This window comes from Protomyctophum parallelum (genome assembly GCF_964188405.1).
Source record: "Protomyctophum parallelum genome assembly, chromosome: 23".
Classification (NCBI taxonomy): domain Eukaryota; kingdom Metazoa; phylum Chordata; class Actinopteri; order Myctophiformes; family Myctophidae; genus Protomyctophum; species Protomyctophum parallelum.
This window is the reverse complement of record NC_139715.1, coordinates 24,645,736-24,665,321: the sequence shown is the minus strand read 5'-3', so window position 1 is coordinate 24,665,321 and position 19,586 is coordinate 24,645,736. Positions and strand designations below refer to the sequence as shown.

At 47.8% G+C, this 19,586-nt stretch overlaps 1 protein-coding gene across 1 annotated transcript in view; it reads left to right on the top strand.

Moving 5' to 3' along the window:
• Window positions 1-18,828, top strand: part of bmpr2b (bone morphogenetic protein receptor, type II b (serine/threonine kinase)) — a 61,610-nt gene extending 42,782 nt beyond the window's left edge. Inside the window, exons 8-15 of the mRNA XM_083759049.1 lie at window positions 1,677-1,791; window positions 6,217-6,377; window positions 9,097-9,244; window positions 10,193-10,329; window positions 13,806-13,978; window positions 14,531-14,906; window positions 16,693-17,845; window positions 18,534-18,828. Of these exons, the coding sequence (XP_083615175.1) occupies window positions 1,677-1,791; window positions 6,217-6,377; window positions 9,097-9,244; window positions 10,193-10,329; window positions 13,806-13,978; window positions 14,531-14,906; window positions 16,693-17,845; window positions 18,534-18,796 (2,526 nt within the window). The 3' untranslated portion in view covers window positions 18,797-18,828. The remainder of the gene's footprint in view (window positions 1-1,676; window positions 1,792-6,216; window positions 6,378-9,096; window positions 9,245-10,192; window positions 10,330-13,805; window positions 13,979-14,530; window positions 14,907-16,692; window positions 17,846-18,533) is intronic.
• The last annotated feature ends 758 nt before the right edge of the window (window positions 18,829-19,586 follow it).

The window sequence follows — 19,586 nt, the reverse complement described above, 5'->3', positions numbered from 1 at the left end:
TGATTGAATAAGGAGGGTCTAATCCAGGCTTTATTAAATGATTGAATAAGGAGGGTCTAATCCAGGCTTTATTAAATGATTGAATAAGGAGGGTCTAATCCAGGCTTTATTAAATGATTGAATAAGGAGGGTCTAATCCAGGCTTTATTAAATGATTGAATAAGGAGGGTCTAATCCAGGCTTTATTAAATGATTGAATAAGGAGGGTCTAATCCAGGCTTTATTAAATGATTGAATAAAGAGGGTCTAATCCAGGCTTTATTAAATTATTGAATAAAGAGGATCTAATCCAGGCTTTATTAAATTATTGAATAAAGAGGGTATAATCCAGGCTTTATTAAATGATTGAATAAGGAGGGTCTAATCCAGGCTTTATTAAATTATTGAATAAAGAGGGTCTAATCCAGGCTTTATTAAATGATTGACCCAGAGTCATCATCACAGTGTCAGTACTGTGGGACAGACCCAGAGTCGTCAGCACAGTGTCAGTACTGTGAGACAGACCCAGAGTCATCAGCACAGTGTCAGTACTGTGAGACAGACCCAGAGTCATCAGCACAGTGTCAGTACTGTGGGACAGACCCAGAGTCGTCAGCACAGTGTCAGTACTGTGAGACAGACCCAGAGTCATCAGCACAGTGTCAGTACTGTGAGACAGACCCAGAGTCATCATCACAGTGTCAGTACTGTGGGACAGACCCAGAGTCATCAGCACAGTGTCAGTACTGTGAGACAGACCCAGAGTCGTCATCACAGTGTCAGTACTGTGGGACAGACCCAGAGTCGTCATCACAGTGTCAGTACTGTGGGACAGACCCAGAGTCATCAGCACAGTGTCAGTACTGTGGGACAGACCCAGAGTCATCATCACAGTGTCAGTACTGTGGGACAGACCCAGAGTCATCATCACAGTGTCAGTACTGTGAGACAGACCCAGAGTCGTCAGCACAGTGTCAGTACTGTGAGACAGACCCAGAGTCGTCAGCACAGTGTCAGTACTGTGGGACAGACCCAGAGTCATCATCACAGTGTCAGTACTGTGAGACAGACCCAGAGTCGTCAGCACAGTGTCAGTACTGTGAGACAGACCCAGAGTCATCAGCACAGTGTCAGTACTGTGGGACAGACCCAGAGTCATCATCACAGTGTCAGTACTGTGAGACAGACCCAGAGTCGTCAGCACAGTGTCAGTACTGTGAGACAGACCCAGAGTCATCAGCACAGTGTCAGTACTGTGGGACAGACCCAGAGTCGTCATCACAGTGTCAGTACTGTGGGACAGACCCAGAGTCGTCATCACAGTGTCAGTACTGTGGGACAGACCCAGAGTCATCATCACAGTGTCAGTACTGTGAGACAGACCCAGAGTCGTCATCACAGTGTCAGTACTGTGGGACAGACCCAGAGTCGTCATCACAGTGTCAGTACTGTGGGACAGACCCAGAGTCGTCAGCACAGTGTCAGTGACTGTGGGATAATCGGGTTCACAGCACAGTTCGAGTTTAGTGGCAATTACTGTGATCTGACTTGGCTGTAGTTCTTCACACAGGAATAGAAGTGTGTGTGTGTGTGTGTGTGCATGAGTTCATGAAAAAGGAATGACTCTCCTCTCCCCCTCCCCTCCCCTCCCCTCTCCTCTCCCCTCCCCTCCTCTCTCCTCTCCTCTCTCCTCCCAGGGTTCCCTGTGTCGCTACCTGACGGTGCAGGCCAGTGATTGGGTGAGCAGCTGTCGACTAGCCCACTCCGTCACCCGCGGCCTCGCCTACCTGCACACCGAACTCTTTAAAGGAGGTGAGCCAAAGGGCACACACACATGCACACACACACGCACACGCACATGCACACACACACACACACGCACACACTCAGTAAATGCATGTTTAGATACACAGCTGACTCAGGCTGCCTGCGCCATCTGTCTGCAACACACAGACCAACTGGAGAGCACCATACAGTAGTACCTCCGTCCACACCCAAGAAATACTGTTGTGGAAATGTGTGTGTGTGTGTGTGTGTGTGTGTGTGTGTGTGTGTGTGTGTGTGTGTGTGTGTGTGTGTGTGTGTGTGTGTGTGTGTGTGTGCGCTCTCACACTACCAGATCCTTCCCACAATCCTCGGTGGACTGACTGCAGCATACAGCTCATATTTGGTTTTCCGCTCTCTGCATCCCTGCGTTTCACACACACACACACACACACACACACACACACACACACACACACACACACACACGGCATGCGCTTCCAGCCAGGGGTATTTATAGACTGACCGCAGGCAAGAGGGACCAGAGAGAGAGAGAGAGATAGAGAAAGAGATAGGGGGGAGAGAGAGAGGGGGGGGGAGAGAGAGAGAAAGAGATAGGGGGGAGAGAGAGATATAGGGGAGAGAGAGAGAGAGAGAGAGAGAGAGAGAGAGGGGTAAAGAGAGAGATAGAGGGGTAGAGAGAGAGAAAGAGAGAGAGAGAGAGAGGGGGGGGGGTAGAGAGAGAGATATAGGGAGAGAGAGAGAGAGAGAGAGAGAGAGGGGGGGAGAGAGAGAGATAGAGGGGGAGAGAGAGAGGGGGGGAGAGAGAGAGAGAGAGGTAGAGAGATAGAGAGAGAGGGGTAGAGAGAGAGGGGTAGAGAGATATAGGTAGAGGGGTAGATATATAGAGATAGATAGAGAGAGGGGTAGAGAGAGAGGGGTAGAGAGATGGAGAGAGAGGGGTAGAGAGATGGAGAGAGAGGGGTAGAGAGATGGAGATAGAGGGATAGAGATATAGGGGTAGAGATATAGATAGAGATAGAGGGGTAGAGATATAGAGAGATAGAGATAGAGGGGTAGAGAGATAGAGATAGATAGAGATAGAGGGGTAGAGATATAGAGAGAGAGGGGTAGAGGGGTAGAGAGATAGAGATAGAGGGGTAGAGATATAGAGATAGATAGAGATAGAGGGGTAGAGAGATAGAGATAGAGGGGTAGAGAGATAGAGATATAGAGAGAGAGGGGTAGAGGGGTAGAGAGATAGAGATAGAGGGGTAGAGAGATAGAGATAGAGGGGTAGAGATTAGGGATGTTGAAAAAAGTTGAAAATCGACTCGATTATCGACTCATGCCTCCCGCGACTCAAAACGTATGAGTCGAAAAATCGTTTTTATTTGTATTATTATTTTTTCAGTCAGTCAGTGCCGCTCGTTGCATGCAAGTTTACTTTGAGCAGAGCGCTGTGGACCCCATCGTCCAAGGGTGTGTGCGTGTGTGTGTGGTGGGGGGTGGTATCTTAGCAACACTGAATGATCTGTCCCATTGGTCGTGTGCTCGTATCATGAGCCAATGGCTGCAGCTCTGAGCTTCCCAGACCCAGCTCGTCTACACATGCCGTAAAGTGAGCTGACAGCCACAGGTCTGCTCTGTTCTGAGCGGTGAGCGCTCTTCTCTTCTCGTGAAGAAAGCAGGATAGAGTTGTCAAATAAATCCCGCCGTCATTTATACTGTATTTATTATCCGACCCGACATTAAAATACGGAACAACGTGCGTCTCGTATCAGTTCATTACTCGTGACAGGCTGCAGACACTTGAGAGTTGGGACTAGCGGCTAGCCGATAGCGCCGCTGCTCCTTCAGTTTCGTTGTTTACAAAATAAAGTTTATTTTTTATTATTGGGATTTGATCATTGTGCAAATTCTAAACATATGGATGCAGCTGCAGAAGTTGTGTTGCTTAAAGGAATGCATAGTTGCGTTCTCCTCAACTGCTGCGCAGCAACAAAAAAATATAAAAATAATGAAGAAAAAAAAGGAAAAAAGTCGTTCGACACGTCGATTTTTGGCCTCGATTCGTCGATTGGCCAAATATGAGTCGTTTGGCATCCCTAGTAGAGATATAGAGATAGATAGAGATAGAGGGGTAGAGAGATAGAGATATAGAGAGAGAGGGGTAGAGGGGTAGAGAGATAGAGATAGAGGGGTAGAGAGATAGAGATAGAGGGGTAGAGAGATAGAGATAGAGGGGTAGAGAGATAGAGATAGAGGGATAGAGATAGAGGGGTAGAGATATAGAGGGGTAGAGAGATAGAGATATAGAGAGATAGAGATAGAGGGGTAGAGATATAGATAGAGATAGAGGGTAGAGATATAGAGAGATAGAGATAGAGGGGTAGAGATATAGAGAGATAGAGATAGAGGGGTAGAGAGATAGATAGAGATAGATGGGTAGAGAGATAGAGATAGAGGGGTAGAGAGATAGAGAGAGGGAGAGAGAGAGGGATTCAAATGAGTGTGTGTTGAGCTCTATCTCTTTTCCACAATCTTCATCGTCATCCTGCTCAGGCTCAGTAAACATCAAATTAAAGCCAACGAGCCAACCACGGTTAAGCGGCACATCTTTGCTCTGCGTAAAATGAATATCCCTTCTCCGTCTCCAACTGTGTTTAGCTTCATTTCCTTTATTTGCTGCGGATTGCATTCCCACCTGCACCGAATCTAAATCAAATACGATTGGAAGCGAAGCGAAACGAAACCCCCATTTGTTTTGGCGGAGTAGAATGCGGTTCTTTGGTGCGCATTGGGATTCGAATGAGGCTTCACACCTGCCAAACGAAGCGCACTTTCCGACAATGTGCAGCAGGATTCGTTTTAATCGCGGTAAAGCTTTCTGGTGTGAAGGCGACCTTAGATTGTGCATTAAATTGCAGTTAAATTAACAGTGGTTTTATACAATATAAATTGGGGTACCAGAGATAGAAATTAAATCAGGGGTCCGTGGCATAATGCGTGTGAAACTGGGGATTGGGGGTCCATGAAATGAATGTTTCGGAATCACTGCTAGAGCCGTAAAAATCCTCCCTTATCGGGGTCACCGGCATATGTTTTCAAATGGGGGGTCCGTGGCCTAATAAATGTCGATTTGGGGGTCCTTGACACGAACCACTGGTCTAGTAGTCCTTATCTGTGTGCCTGTTCATTCGCGCATGGCTATTTCCAGTGATGCGTTCTAATGGCCATCCATGCATGTGCACTAGATAAATGTAGAGTGAATCTATACGGGTTGTCTGAGCGAGGAGGCTGCGGGCGTGTTCACATTAATGTCATGGGATGTTAACCTACTGTAGGTCTGGTCTGTTCAACAACGTTACGCAAACCACAGGCCTGTCCAACGATGTGTTGGCATTTCCATCGTTACTTTAATGACAGTGTTGATGTCGTCAACTAAAATAAAACATTCCAGGTGACTAAAATGTGACTGAAACTAAATGAAAACTGTTCAAGGAGACTGTGACTAAAACTAAAATCTTAAATTTGCTGCCAAAAACAACAAAATAAATATGTTTTCTGTCTATATTAAATGCATAGAGAGTACATTACATGTTAGCATAGCCGTCACATTCATGTACATATACACCTGCATGTATTGCGGTATTCGCCCCCACCCCAATCCAACTTTATTTATAAAACACATTAACCCATTTTGACCTGACGTCAATTTCTTTTTTTTTTTATCTGAAAAACCTCAAGTTTCTGTATCAGTGGTGCTCAATATTTCATGTCAAGGACCTCAAAATTATAATAATATGAGATAATACATTAAACATCAGCAGTGCTATAATAGCAGACAAGACAGCACAGCTTTGGCTCCTTGCAACACCTGCTGGAATAAGTAGGCATTGCACACACACACACACACACACTCACACACAGGCAACAAAACCCCATTGTTTTTTTTAATCCCTTTGATTTAGATTGGATCAGATTAAATTAGATTGGATTCGATTACATTAAATTAGATTTGGATTAGATTAAATTGGATTAGAAGTGAGCTTGCTTTGAGTTATGGTGAACGAACGCAGAGGTAAACTAAAATGCAGTATGGAGGATTACCGGCATCGTTGCTTCAGTGTCTGTGAATTCCTCGCTGTTTTCTACCAAAAGTTAACCCATTTTAGACCCTGAGAACGATTCTACAAATGCCTTCTAAATTCTGACAGTTTTCTGAAAAACCCATGTTTCTATGGCAGTAGTACCCTCAAAGTACCCTCAAAAATATATGTTAATTGGCTGCCGACCCCCCCCCCATCTGAAAATGAAACTAGACTAGAACTAGACTTAACACTAAAACATTCCAGGTGACTAAAATGTGACTAAACCTAAATGAAAACTATGACTAAAATAAAATGTTGCTGTCAGAATCAACACTGCCCTCATCCTCCTCTCTCTCTCTCTCTCTCCCCCTCTCTCCAGACGTGTACAAGCCGGCCGTGTCTCACCGGGACCTGAACAGCAGGAACATCCTGGTCAAGGCCGACCTCACGTGCGCCATCATCGACTTCGGCCTGTCGATGAAGCTGACGGGGAACCGCCCGCCGCGCCACGGGGAGGAAGAGAACGCCGCCATCAGTGAGGTGAGAGGAGAGAGACGGAATAACGTGACCACAACACAGTGTTGTTTTCTAGAGGAAGAGAACGCAGCCATCAGTGAGGTGAGAGGAGAGAGACGGAATAACGTGACCACAACACAGTGTTGTTTTCTAGAGGAAGAGAACGCCGCCATCAGTGAGGTGAGAGGAGAGAGACGGAATAACGTGACCACAACACAGTGTTGTTTTCTAGAGGAAGAGAACGCCGCCATCAGTGAGGTGAGAGGAGAGAGACGGAATAACGTGACCACAACACAGTGTTGTTTTCTAGAGGAAGAGAACGCCGCCATCAGTGAGGTGAGAGGAGAGAGACGGAATAACGTGACCACAACACAGTGTTGTTTTCTAGAGGAAGAGAACGCCGCCATCAGTGAGGTGAGAGGAGAGAGACGGAATAACGTGACCACAACACAGTGTTGTTTTCTAGAGGAAGAGAACGCCGCCATCAGTGAGGTGAGAGGAGAGAGACGGAATAACGTGACCACAACACAGTGTTGTTTTCTAGAGGAAGAGAACGCAGCCATCAGTGAGGTGAGAGGAGAGAGACGGAATAACGTGACCACAACACAGTGTTGTTTTCTAGAGGAAGAGAACGCCGCCATCAGTGAGGTGAGAGGAGAGAGACAGAATAACGTGACCACAACACAGTGTTGTTTTCTAGAGGAAGAGAACGCAGCCATCAGTGAGGAGAGAGACGGAATAACCATGACCACAACACAGTGTTGTTTTCTAGAGGAAGAGAACGCAGCCATCAGTGAGGTGAGAGGAGAGAGACGGAATAACGTGACCACAACACAGTGTTGTTTTCTAGAGGAAGAGAACGCAGCCATCAGTGAGGTGAGAGGAGAGAGACGGAATAACGTGACCACAACACAGTGTTGTTTTCTAGAGGAAGAGAACGCAGCCATCAGTGAGGTGAGAGGAGAGAGACGGAATAACGTGACCACAACACAGTGTTGTTTTCTAGAGGAAGAGAACGCAGCCATCAGTGAGGAGAGAGACGGAATAACCATGACCACAACACAGTGTTGTTTTCTAGAGGAAGAGAACGCAGCCATCAGTGAGGTGAGAGGAGAGAGACGGAATAACGTGACCACAACACAGTGTTGTTTTCTAGAGGAAGAGAACGCAGCCATCAGTGAGGTGAGAGGAGAGAGACGGAATAACCATGACCACAACACAGTGTTGTTTTCTAGAGGAAGAGAACGCAGCCATCAGTGAGGTGAGAGGAGAGAGACGGAATAACCATGACCACAATGCAGTGTTGTTTTCTAAACTAAGAGAACGCAGCCATCAGTGAGGTGAGAGGAGAGAGACAGAATAACCATGACCACAATGCAGTGTTGTTTTCGTCGACCTAAGATGAAAAATGTTCGTCGACTACCTTTTTTCACTGACTAAAACGAAATAAAAACGAATCTATGATGACTAAAACTAAGACTAAATATACTGACAATTTCGTCAACAAATACAAACTAGACTAAAATGTTAGGAAGGGACTAGTGGACGAGATCCAGTTTTATGCTGGGTTGCATGCTGATAATAGCAGATATACAATTTCACAACGCGTCGCGCTATGACATTTAGTCGACTAAAACTAGACTAAACACCGTCCTAAAGTCGTCTCTTCGGTGCTACTGAAAATTTCTGACGAGCCGAAATCATTTCGGCACTACAGCGCAGAAACAGCGGTAAAATAGGAGTATGAATCGGCCCCTAGTAGACGTCGGAGGCAGCGGTTGAAGAAGTTGTAGCTTCATTGTACAGATATTCTACTGTTAGACGGATGTTAGGCTCTTAGCTTACTTATGATTCTTGATGACTATTTGTTTATGTTCTTTTGTCTTCGTTGTTTTTCCCTCTTTTTTTTAATTTGATGTAATCATGGTGATGAAAATGAATGGTTGGTAGCAGCATCGATTAGATGGTTTTTTTTTATGATAGATAGGGGCATGTATAAATAAGATTTATCTTCTCCCTGCTCCATTTCTTTTCTGTTATGGAATATGTAAAAAATCATGTAAAACCATAACTGAAACGGAAAGAAAAAAATATGAAGAAAAAATAAAATAAAAATAAATGTATTTGATGTATTACCATGTGGTGTACCTGCTCACGGTAAATCAATCTGGATTAAGAGCGTCTGCTAAATGCCTAAATTGTATCCCACTATGCATGCATTCTCCTCCGTGGTCCCACCTGTATACTTTACTTACTTTATTTGTTCATTTGGACAGGACAATGCATATTAATGGACGCCACATGGACGTAAATACACCGGGTATAGCACAGTTGCTCATTTTCATCCGCAGTCCTCACAGAAAACACAAAACGGAAAAACAGATAGTCAAACAGTGGATTACATTTACATGACATTACATAGGGAACACAGCATAACAAATAAATACACCTAAAATAATCATAAATGGTTGCAGCTTTGGTTTTCAAGCAACCATTTTTTTCAGATTGTATTTAAAAGAGGGAAATGTAGCACAATCCCTTATACGCAGAGGAAGGCTATTCCATGCTACACAACCCTGTACTGAGAGGACATTTTGGCCGAATGTTGTTTGCCGGTGCGGCACTTCGCAGTCTCCTCGAGTGGTGGCTCTGTTACCGATTCCCCTATCGGGCTTTCGTTTAATGAATTCACTGTATACCCTTCCATCCATCCGTTCTCTCTCTCTCTCTCTCTCTCTCTCAGGTGGGTACTATCCGCTACATGGCTCCAGAGGTCCTGGAAGGGGCGGTCAACCTGAGGGACTGTGAGTCTGCTCTGAAGCAGGTGGACATGTACGCCCTGGGCCTGGTCTACTGGGAGACCTTCATGAGATGTACTGACCTGTTCCCTGGTGAGAGAGAGAGGCACACACACACACACACACACACACAGTTACACACACACACACAGTTACACACACACACACACGCCCTGGGCCTGGTCTACTGGGAGACCTTCATGAGATGTACTGACCTGTTCCCTGGTGAGAGAGAGAGGCACACACACACACACACACACACACACACACACACACACAGTTACACACACACACACACACACACACACACACACACACACACACACACACACACACACAGTTACACACACACACACACACACACACACACACACACACACACACACACACACACACACACACACATGCCCTGGGCCTGGTCTACTGGGAGACCTTCATGAGATGTACTGACCTGTTCCCTGGTGAGAGAGAGAGGCACACACACACACACACACACACACACACACACACACACACACACACACACACACACACACAGTTACACACACACACACACACACACACACACACATGCCCTGGGCCTGGTCTACTGGGAGACCTTCATGAGATGTACTGACCTGTTCCCTGGTGAGAGAGAGAGGCACACACACACACACACACACACACACACACACACACACACACACACAGTTACACACACGCCCTGGGCCTGGTCTACTGGGAGACCTTCATGAGATGTATATTGTAAAATCAATCTTAATTTAACTCTGAGAGTGTACAAATAGAACCACAATTGGTTCCATTTGTACACTCAGAGTTACAGACCCATAAGGGGACCATTTGGTTCCAACCCATCATTTTCCTGGGGACGACCCTGGAACTCCCTCGAGGACCCCTGGGGGTCCCCGGACCCCACACTGGCTTAGATGGACTAGAGTTGGGTCACTTGGGTGCACACACACGCCCTGCACACACACACACCCACACACACAAGCACACATGTATACGTGTACAGATTGTTCTCTCCCTGCGCGCTCCCAGGAGAGTCGGTGCCAGAGTACCAGATGGCGTTCCAGGCCGAGGCCGGGAACCACCCCACGTTTGAGGACATGCAGGTGCTGGTGTCCCGGGAGAAGCAGAGGCCCAAGTTCCCCGAGGCCTGGAAGGAGAACAGCCTGGTGAGAGAGAGAGAAACTAGCCCATTTGAAAAGATATGCCAGGGACCCCCCCAAAAGGGAAGATTTTTACGGATCTAGCAGTGATTCTCAACCTGTTTAATTTCAAGGACCCCCAGGTTTGACATGCATCAGTCTACAGACCCCCATTTAATGGCATTTCTATCTCTGGGACCCCCAATGTTTATTGTAAAATCAATGTTAATTTAACTCTGAGAGTGTACAAATGGAACCAAATGGAACCTTGGTAGCCACAGAAACGTCTCTGCTTTTTCACGTGACGTGACAGACGAGACGTTTCATTTTATTCCTCATACAAAGAGGCCAATGCCTGACCCTGTATCTCAAATGGTCAATTAAATATTTGATTAAGGAATATAATATGCCCTTTGTATTCTTTCTGTATATCAGCAAGAACGGGAGTGGCTTATTGTCGGTATCAGCCGGTAACATGCAGGAGTCTATCCCTGTTAGAATGCACTAGACCCCTGGGAGATGGAGTCTATCCCTGTTACAATGCACTAGACCCCTGGGAGATGGAGTCCATCCCTGTTACAACGCACTAGACCCCTGGGAGATGGAGTCTATCCCTGTTACAACGCACTAGACCCCTGGGAGATGGAGTCTATCCCTGTTACAACTAGGGGTGCAACGGTTTTCGGTTTAAAACCGAACCGTTCGGTACAGCATACACGGTTCAATGCGCTCTAATGAACCGCGCTATTTCGGTTTGCATTAATACATTTCTTACAGCTGCGAAGAATGTATTTCTCGGTCACACACCGGCCTACTTAGAAGTCTAGCACTCTATCGGTCACACACCGTCCTACTAAGAAGTCTAGCACTCTTTCGGTCACAGAAGTGTAGCACTCTGTCGGCCCACCCCCTACACACACACACACACACACACACACACACACACACACACGATGAGGAGAATCCACTCCAGCCCTCGTCTTTAAACGTCGTTCTTGGAATAATTATTGATCGTCATACACAGAGACGCACACAGCGGAGTAACCTCGCGCCAACAGGCTTCTATAAGCAAGGTCTTTGTAAATTTGTTCAGATCTGATTCTGCATCTGCACTCGCTGTTTGAGTGCTAATTAAGAGGGAGAGTGAGAGCAAAAACAACCCGCAGCAGGACATTAATTCCGTCAGAAAAGTCCCAACTAAATGTCCAATCCATGACTGTAGATAGAAGCCCTTCTTCTAATAATATAAGCATAATATCCTTAAATCCTCATGTAGACTTATTGTAAACTTTTGTATTTTTCTGTGCGACACGAGTACACGACGCATTCACTGTGTGAATCCTCCCCTCCCCTCCACCACTCTCCTCTCCTCATGTGCTTACTGCCCCGTGTGAGGTGCATTTTTTTCCCCTTGAAAATAATGAGGCACATTAAAATGGCAATATAAGGTTTTTTTCCCCCTTTAAAATAATGAAAAGGCAGAAATGCCTAATAAAATAATATATGCTAAAAAAAGAAAGAAGAAAAGAAAATGCTATAAATAAACTTTTTTGAGTGGTGCAAGCCACTGACTGGTATGAGCATGAAAACAGCATGGTTGTTTTTCACCACCTGTGCGCAACCTAACACACACAAACACACACACACGCACATTATTAACTGTATATATGATGATTTCGTGTGTGCCAGTACAGTGACAGTACAGTACAGTACAGTAGAGGGTACAGTAGAGGGACCGGCACACAGTAACTCTGTAATTTCAAAACCGTTTCGGACACGGGGCGGCTCGCCGGAACCGGCCCGGCCCCCTGGGCGCGTTCCTGGGGGTCACTTCACACGGGTGTAATTTTTTTTTTACTGTACCGAAACCGAACCGAAACCGTGGCCCCCATACCGAGGTTCGAACCGAACCGAGGTCTAACTGAACCGTTGCACCCCTAGTTACAACGCACTAGACCCCTGGGAGATGGAGTCTATCCCTGTTACAACTAGGGATGCACCGATCCGATACTCGTATCGGAGATTGGTGCCGATCCAGGCTAAAATTCTAGATCGGGTATCGGTGGCAAATGGGCCGATCCATTATCCGATCCGATCCGATAATTATGTGTAATTACAGTATGAAAAAACTCTACCTCCTCTGTGACACAGCAGTGTAGTATTGACAGTATAACATGTGGAATGCAGCCAGGCTAGCCTGCTCACACATTAACCTGGTCTAATTGTTGCACAGTTATTTAATAAATAATTCAGTGCATTTATATCTGTGTTTGTTACATTTTGTTTTACAAAGTTGGGAAAGTAATGTTTAAGTCAAGTCTTGATGTTGCCTTACACAAAATAATGATTCCAGACTCCACACAGTGAGGCATACAGCTTAATAGGTTATTACGTTTCTTTGTGGGGGGTATCGGATCGGTACTCTGTATCGGCAGATACTGGACCCCCATGTATCGAAATCGGTATCGAATGCCAAAAAGCCGGATCGGTGCATCCCTATTTACAACGCACTAGACCCCTGGGAGATGGAGTCTATCCCTGTTACAATGCACTAGACCCCTGGGAGATGGAGTCCATCCCTGTTACAACGCACTAGACCGCTGGGAGATGGAGTCTATCCCTGTTACAATGCGCTAGACCCCTGGGAGATGGAGTCTATCCCTGTTACAATGCACTAGACCCCTGGGAGATGGAGTCCATCCATGTTACAACGCACTAGACACCTGGTGTTCTTTTTTTCTTTTTAGGGGGGCTAGTGTGTGATATGAAATGTGAGCTGTAATCATATTCCATCATATTCACGTGCTTTTGGAGAGAAATGAGACAGACTCCATGCAGTCATTAGTAGAGGCCTGCAGAGGGGAGCTGTATGTGTCTGTGACACAGGTGATGGTCGTTATTGATGCTCATTAATACATCAAGGAAGGCAATTATGTTTCTGCACTGTCAAATAGGTCTACATCTATCCTAAGATGCCATCAAAGTGAAATGTTAACTTGAGCTAGGTTTAAACATGAAAGCATGTTTACAGTTGTTGCACAGAAATTAAATAATTTTACATGAAAAGTAATGCTACTTTTGCAATGTAGTTAAATAAAAATTGTGAAAAAAGCTTGGGGCGGGGGAAGATAAATCATTAAAAAAAATAGTTTTCGGTCAATTGCCTGGAAAATAATTGTGTTGAAAATATCGTGAAAAATCGTATCGTGAACCTCATTGCGAACGCAATGAGCACTAACTATGAGACCCTGCAGATCATGTCTGTCTGTGTGTGTCTGTCCCGCTGTTACACCACCCGCCCGCCACCAGAGGGCGCAGCTGTATCACACAAAACACACGCACGCACTCACACACACACACACACACACACACACACACACACAATTTAACTTAAAAAAAACTTTAAAAACACTTAACTTCAAAAAACTTAACTTAAAAATAAAAGTGTGTGTGTGTGTGTGTGTGTGTGTGTGTGTGTTCGTTCGTTCGTTCTCTCTCTCCAGGCGGTGCGCTCCCTGAAGGAGACCATGGAGGACTGCTGGGACCAGGACGCCGAGGCCCGCCTCACGGCCCAGTGCGCCGAGGAGAGGCTGGCGGAGCTGCTGCTCATCTGGGACCGCTCCAAGTCGGTCAGCCCCACGCTGAACCCCATGACCACCACGCTGCACAACGAGAGGTACGGTAACACTGACCACCACGCTGCACAACCAGAGGTACGGTAACACTGACCACAACGCTGCACAACCAGAGGTACGGTAGTGGATACACTAGTCCCTCCCTAACATATAGAGCGCCAATTCCGCCAAAGTCCTGAAGTCACTCGCTCATCCCCTCGATTCCCCTCTTGGTTCATAGAAGTCATTTCTCTATGGAGAATAACACGGGGTCATCTTTATATCGTCTACTATAAGCGTTGTGGTCCAAAAAATAAACAAGCTGTCTCTGCGTTATTGTCAGGGAGGTGTCTCTGTGTCGTTTACGACCGTCAGTCACTCATATATGATACAGTCTGTTTCTAGTGAAAATGTAACTAATTCAGCAGTATTTCTTTCTTCATATCCATATGAGTGAAACGGCCGGGGATGACATGTTTATTTTTCAAACACAGTTCTTATATGAGGCGATCTAAAATCCTCCCTATGGGGATTACGATGCATATTCGTCTAGTCTCGTCGAGACCGTCGAGTGTCGTTTCCACCTCTCGTTCTTCTTCTATCCTCTCACACAGGAACCGCATGACCCCGAAGCCCGGCCCGTACACCGACCACCCCTCCTCCTACATCGAGGAGCAGGAAGGGGGTGTGGCCAAAAACGCCCAGGCGGCGGACCCCGCCTCCTCCGCGGGGGGCGGCGGTGGCGGGCGCACCGTGGGCGGCGGAGGCAGCGAGCGCAACCGTAACTCCATCAACCAGGAGCGCCAGCAGCAGCAGCAGCAGCACCATGCCAACGCCGGGCGCCTGCCCAGCCCAGAGGGCAGCAGTGGGACCAGCCTGGGGGGCCTGAGGGCGGGCAGCCCCTCCGCCTCCTCCTCCGCCACCACCACCACCCTGGTGTCCGAGTCGGAGGGGCCCACGCCGGTGCCTGTGTGTCTCCACCTGACCCAGGTCAGGACTCCATTATTTAACCCATTCTGACCCGAGATCAGATTCTAAAAATGTCTTCTACATCCTGACAGTTTTCCTGAAAAAGCTATGTTTCTAAACTTTCTATGTGAGTCGTTCTTCGATTTTTCAAAAATAGCAGACCTACAAGCTCGTAGCGTGCCACTCGGTGGCACGCTATGAGCTTGTTCATGTCATGTGAAAGTAGGGAATCATAGCTTCAAATTGACATATTGGTTGTTCAGTTTGACCCACCAGTTTTGGAGATATGGCTTATAGAGTAATGTCTTGCAGAGAAACAGCGAGTTGAGAAAAGGTTCACTTCTGTGGTCTCTAACATTACACCATAGCTACATGTTTAAGCATTTAGTTCATATTTGCATGTCGATTTCAGCTCTGACACTTTTTTTTGGCTTATAGAGTAATGTCTTGTAGAGAAACAGGCTTGAAAGGTTCACTTATGTGGACTCTAGGGCTTTCACTTCTAGTGATTTTTAATTTTTTTTAATAATAGTTGTACATTTGGTCACTATGACTATAATCTAGCTGATCTTGAGGCCTACAAAAACAGGGGAAAACAATATGTATGTTTTTGTTGAGAGCCAGGGCGGCACTCATCAGTTTTTCTTCTTATCAACTAGTCTGTTATTATAGAAAGTAAAAGATGAGTGTTATTATTATTTTTTCATTTGCTGCTTTCTTTTGTTTTAGGGATTTTAGCTGTTTTTGACAGGGGGGCGGGGCATTCGAGCATGGGGCTAAATATGTATTTCTTTACAAAATGTTATAGCGATTTATTTTTGTATTATTTACTATAGTCCTACTAGACCCCAATAAATTACATCTGGTCACAAAAGATCACAGGATCTACTGAATGTGTCAAACTGACATGCCTATTACAGTGTGGCTTCCCCCCAGTAGATCCTGTGAACTTTTGTGGCCAGATGTAATTTATTGGGGTCTAGTAGGACTATAGTAAATGATAAATAAATAAAAATCACTATAAAATTATGTAAAATAATACATATTTAGCCCCATGCTCGAATGCCCCCACCCTAAAATGAAAGAAAGCAGCAAATGAAAAAAAAAAAAACATTCATCTTTTACTTTTTCTAATAACAACCTAAAACATGAACCAAACTAAAGTTGTCCATTAACATGTCGATTTCAGCTCTGACATTTATTTCAGACATGCTCTAGTGTGTGAAGAGTCTGCCTGTGTCTTATTAACTCATTTTGAGTGGTGCAACCACTCCTACAACCAGCAATGTCCGTGTTGGTCATGCACCAGTATGTACCAGTAGGGGCCAGTAGAGGGCGCCAGAAACAGAGAGACAGTGGACTGTTGCCTGTTAATGAGAGAGAGAGAGAGAGAGAGAGGAGTTTTTTTTTAAAGGCAGTTTTTCTCCTCTGGTGAAAAGGTGCAGGCTGCGCCATGACAGGCTCTCAGTCAAATCTGGTCGCATATAAAAGTAGATAACCTAGAAATTGGGAGATAATAATACATCAACGATAACCTAATATATCTAATATATATTAGATATATATTTCAGAGCGAACATTTTTAACTAAAATATTGGCTTCTGGGGGGTCCCTGGAACTACATATTTTGAGATGGGGGTCCGTGGCCCAATAGAGATAATTCTGGGGGTCCTTGACATGAAAAAGGTTGAGGACCACTGACACAGAAACATGGGGTTTTCAGAAGAAAATTAGGGAAATCGCTCAACAACTGTTTAGCTTTTTATTTATTTATAATGACCTGAAATCAACCTGAACTCCCCAACAGGAGGACCTGGAGACCACCAAGCTTGACCCCAAAGAGGTGGACAAGAACCTGAAGGAGAGCTCCGACGAGAACCTGATGGAACACTCTCAGAAGCAGTTCTGCTCTCCGGACCCGCTGAGCCCCGGCGGCTCCAGCCTGCTGTACCCGCTCATCAAGATGGCCAGCGAGGCCTCGGGCGCCGCCTCCTCGGATCACAACGCCGCCTCCGCGGCCGGCGCCGCCGCCGCTCCCCCCATGCCCAGCGCCGTCTTCCCGCTGCCCAAGCAGCAGAACCTGCCCAAGCGGCCGTCCAGCTTGCCCCTCCGCACCAAGCCTGCCAAGAAGGAGTCCTCGTCCTCCTCCTCGCTCAGGTTCAAGTTCGGACGGTCGGGGAAGTCCAACCTGCGGCAGGTGGAGGGGTCCAAGAGCAACGTGGGGGGGGCGACCAACGTGGCCAACGGGTCAGAAGCCCACCACCGGGGGGGCGGGGGGGGCTCCTCCTCCTCCGGCACCAACAACCTGCCGCTGCTGCGAGAGACCGCGCTGCAGGCCAACGGCGCCGCTAACGGCCAAGCTAACGGCGGCCTGTCCTCCGCGGCTGGCACGGTGGCGGGAGGATTCGGAGGAGGAGGGCCCGCGATGATGGCCGTCCAGAACGGCTCAGCGTTGCCCCCGAGGGGGGGAGGAGGAGGAGGAGGAGGGGCGGGCGACGGCGGCCGGCTGAGCCTGGGCGTCATCACGGCCAGCCCCGACGAACACGAGCCCCTGCTGAGCCGAGACCGGGAGCAGGCCGAGGGCGCCCCCGCCGGCGCCCTGCTCCACTCGGCGCGGCCCAACTCCAACAACAACAACAGCAACACGGGCCACGGCCAGGGCGACGGGGAGAGCGAGGGGGAGAGCGACGGCGGAGAGGACGAGGGCCGCGGCGTGGGCGTGGGCGAGGCGGGGGGCTGCAGGGGGGACGCCAGCGGAGCCCCCGGAGAGAGCACCAGCTCCGGGCTGGGCTCGGGCCGCGGCGGCCCGGGGACGCTCAACCCCCAGGTGGCCAGCGGCGGCGGCACCGGGGGCGTCACCATGAGAGGGGAGGCCCTGCTCAGGCAACCCAAAGCCCGCCGGCCAGAGAGACCCAACTCCCTGGACCTGTCCTTCACCACCAGAGACCTGACATCTCTGGGTGAGCTGCCTCACACATCCTCAACACAAAGAAAGGCTGCATGTGGTGCATTAGTGGATGTGAACCATTTTGTGGGTGCAGCATTTAGTTTAGACAGTTTTTGGTTTAGACTAGTCATTGGTTAGACCAGTCATTAGTCCTACAACTACAACCTATCTCAAACCCTCACCCTCACCTCCCACGGGGCAGCACACCTAAACCTAACCTTAACCCATCTCAAACCCTCACCCTAAACCTAACCTCCCACGGGGCAGTACACCTAAACCTAACCTTAACCCATCTCAAACCCTCACCCTAACCTCCCACGGGGCAGCACACCTAAACCTAACCTTAACCCATCTCAAACCCTCACCCTAAACCTAACCTCCCACGGGGCAGTACACCTAAACCTAACCTTAACCCATCTCAAACCCTCACCCTAACCTTCCACGGGGCAGCACACCTAAACCTAACCTTAACCCATGTCTAAACTAAGCATGCACCCCTGTCAGATGCACAATAATATGGCAGCATTGACCCATTTAGACCTCAACTTATGTAACTTAGATAGCATTTTTGTATACATACATGGCACTATAGTGCAGGGGTTCTCAACCTGTGGGTCGCGACCCCTCGGAGGGTCGCCAAATTATTTTGGGGGGTCCCTAAATATTGTGTGTGTGTGTGTGTGTGTGTGTGTGTGGTCCAGGGGAGGATTTGGCGCGGGACGACGGGACGCAGCCGGGAACGGGCGAGAAGATCAAGAAGCGAGTGAAGACGCCGTATTCGCTGAAGAGATGGCGTCCGACCACCTGGGTCATCTCCTCGGACGCCGTGCGGGGCGGCGGCGGCGGCCCCGAGGTCAACAACAACGGCGGCGGGGCCAACCAGGGGCCCAACCAGGGCCGGCCCAAGTCCGCCTCGGCCATCTACCTCCGCGGAGGGAATGACCCAGACGACACCCGCGTGTGAACGTCAGGCAAAACGTTCGAGGACTTATAAAGCCCCCCAACCACCTCCCCAAACCCCCCCCCCCCACTAAACCACACCGATGGGGTCGCCATGCTACTCGTAGTAACATGGCGACCCCCGTTGGTGTGGTTTGAGGCCGTTGAATTGAATCACTTGGGTGGAGGTGAGTGGACGTGCAACAGGACATCAATCACACCGTCGGGACTAAAAAAAAAAAAACGTCTTGTCCCGTCTCGACCCTTTGGTGTGGTTTGGGGCTTTACCCACAAAAACAGAGCTTTTTGTTTTTAAGCTCTGTTCTTTTTCTGGGTTTTCAAGTCTCTTTCGGCAAGAGAGAGCTTATGGAGAGTCTCGTAATGCAAGCGGCCCCGATCATGTACAGGAAAAAACTGGTCTGTCTTCACTGTATCGCCCCCTGCGCCTCTCTCTCTCTCTCTCTCTCTCTCTCTCTCTCTCTCTCTCTCTCTCTCCCTCTAGCAAAACGGCATTGCTTTAAATGGAATCCAGCTATGCAGCATTTCTTGTTCCTTCCCGTTTTAGCGTTCGTCTCGTCGACTTTTATTTCACGTCGTGACATCATTATTCCCTTTGGGGGGGGGGGGGGGGGGGGGGGGGGGGGGTTGCGTGCGTACCGACCCCCCCGCCCGGAAATTTTTTGTTCTTATTTTTAATTTCCTAGCTGCACTTTTCTGTAACCCGTTGGGATCAGTGTAGACGAGTCCTGTGTGTTGCGACCGCGACAAGAAGCAGTCTCTAAACTCAACGTGGCGACGAAAAACAATCAACATTG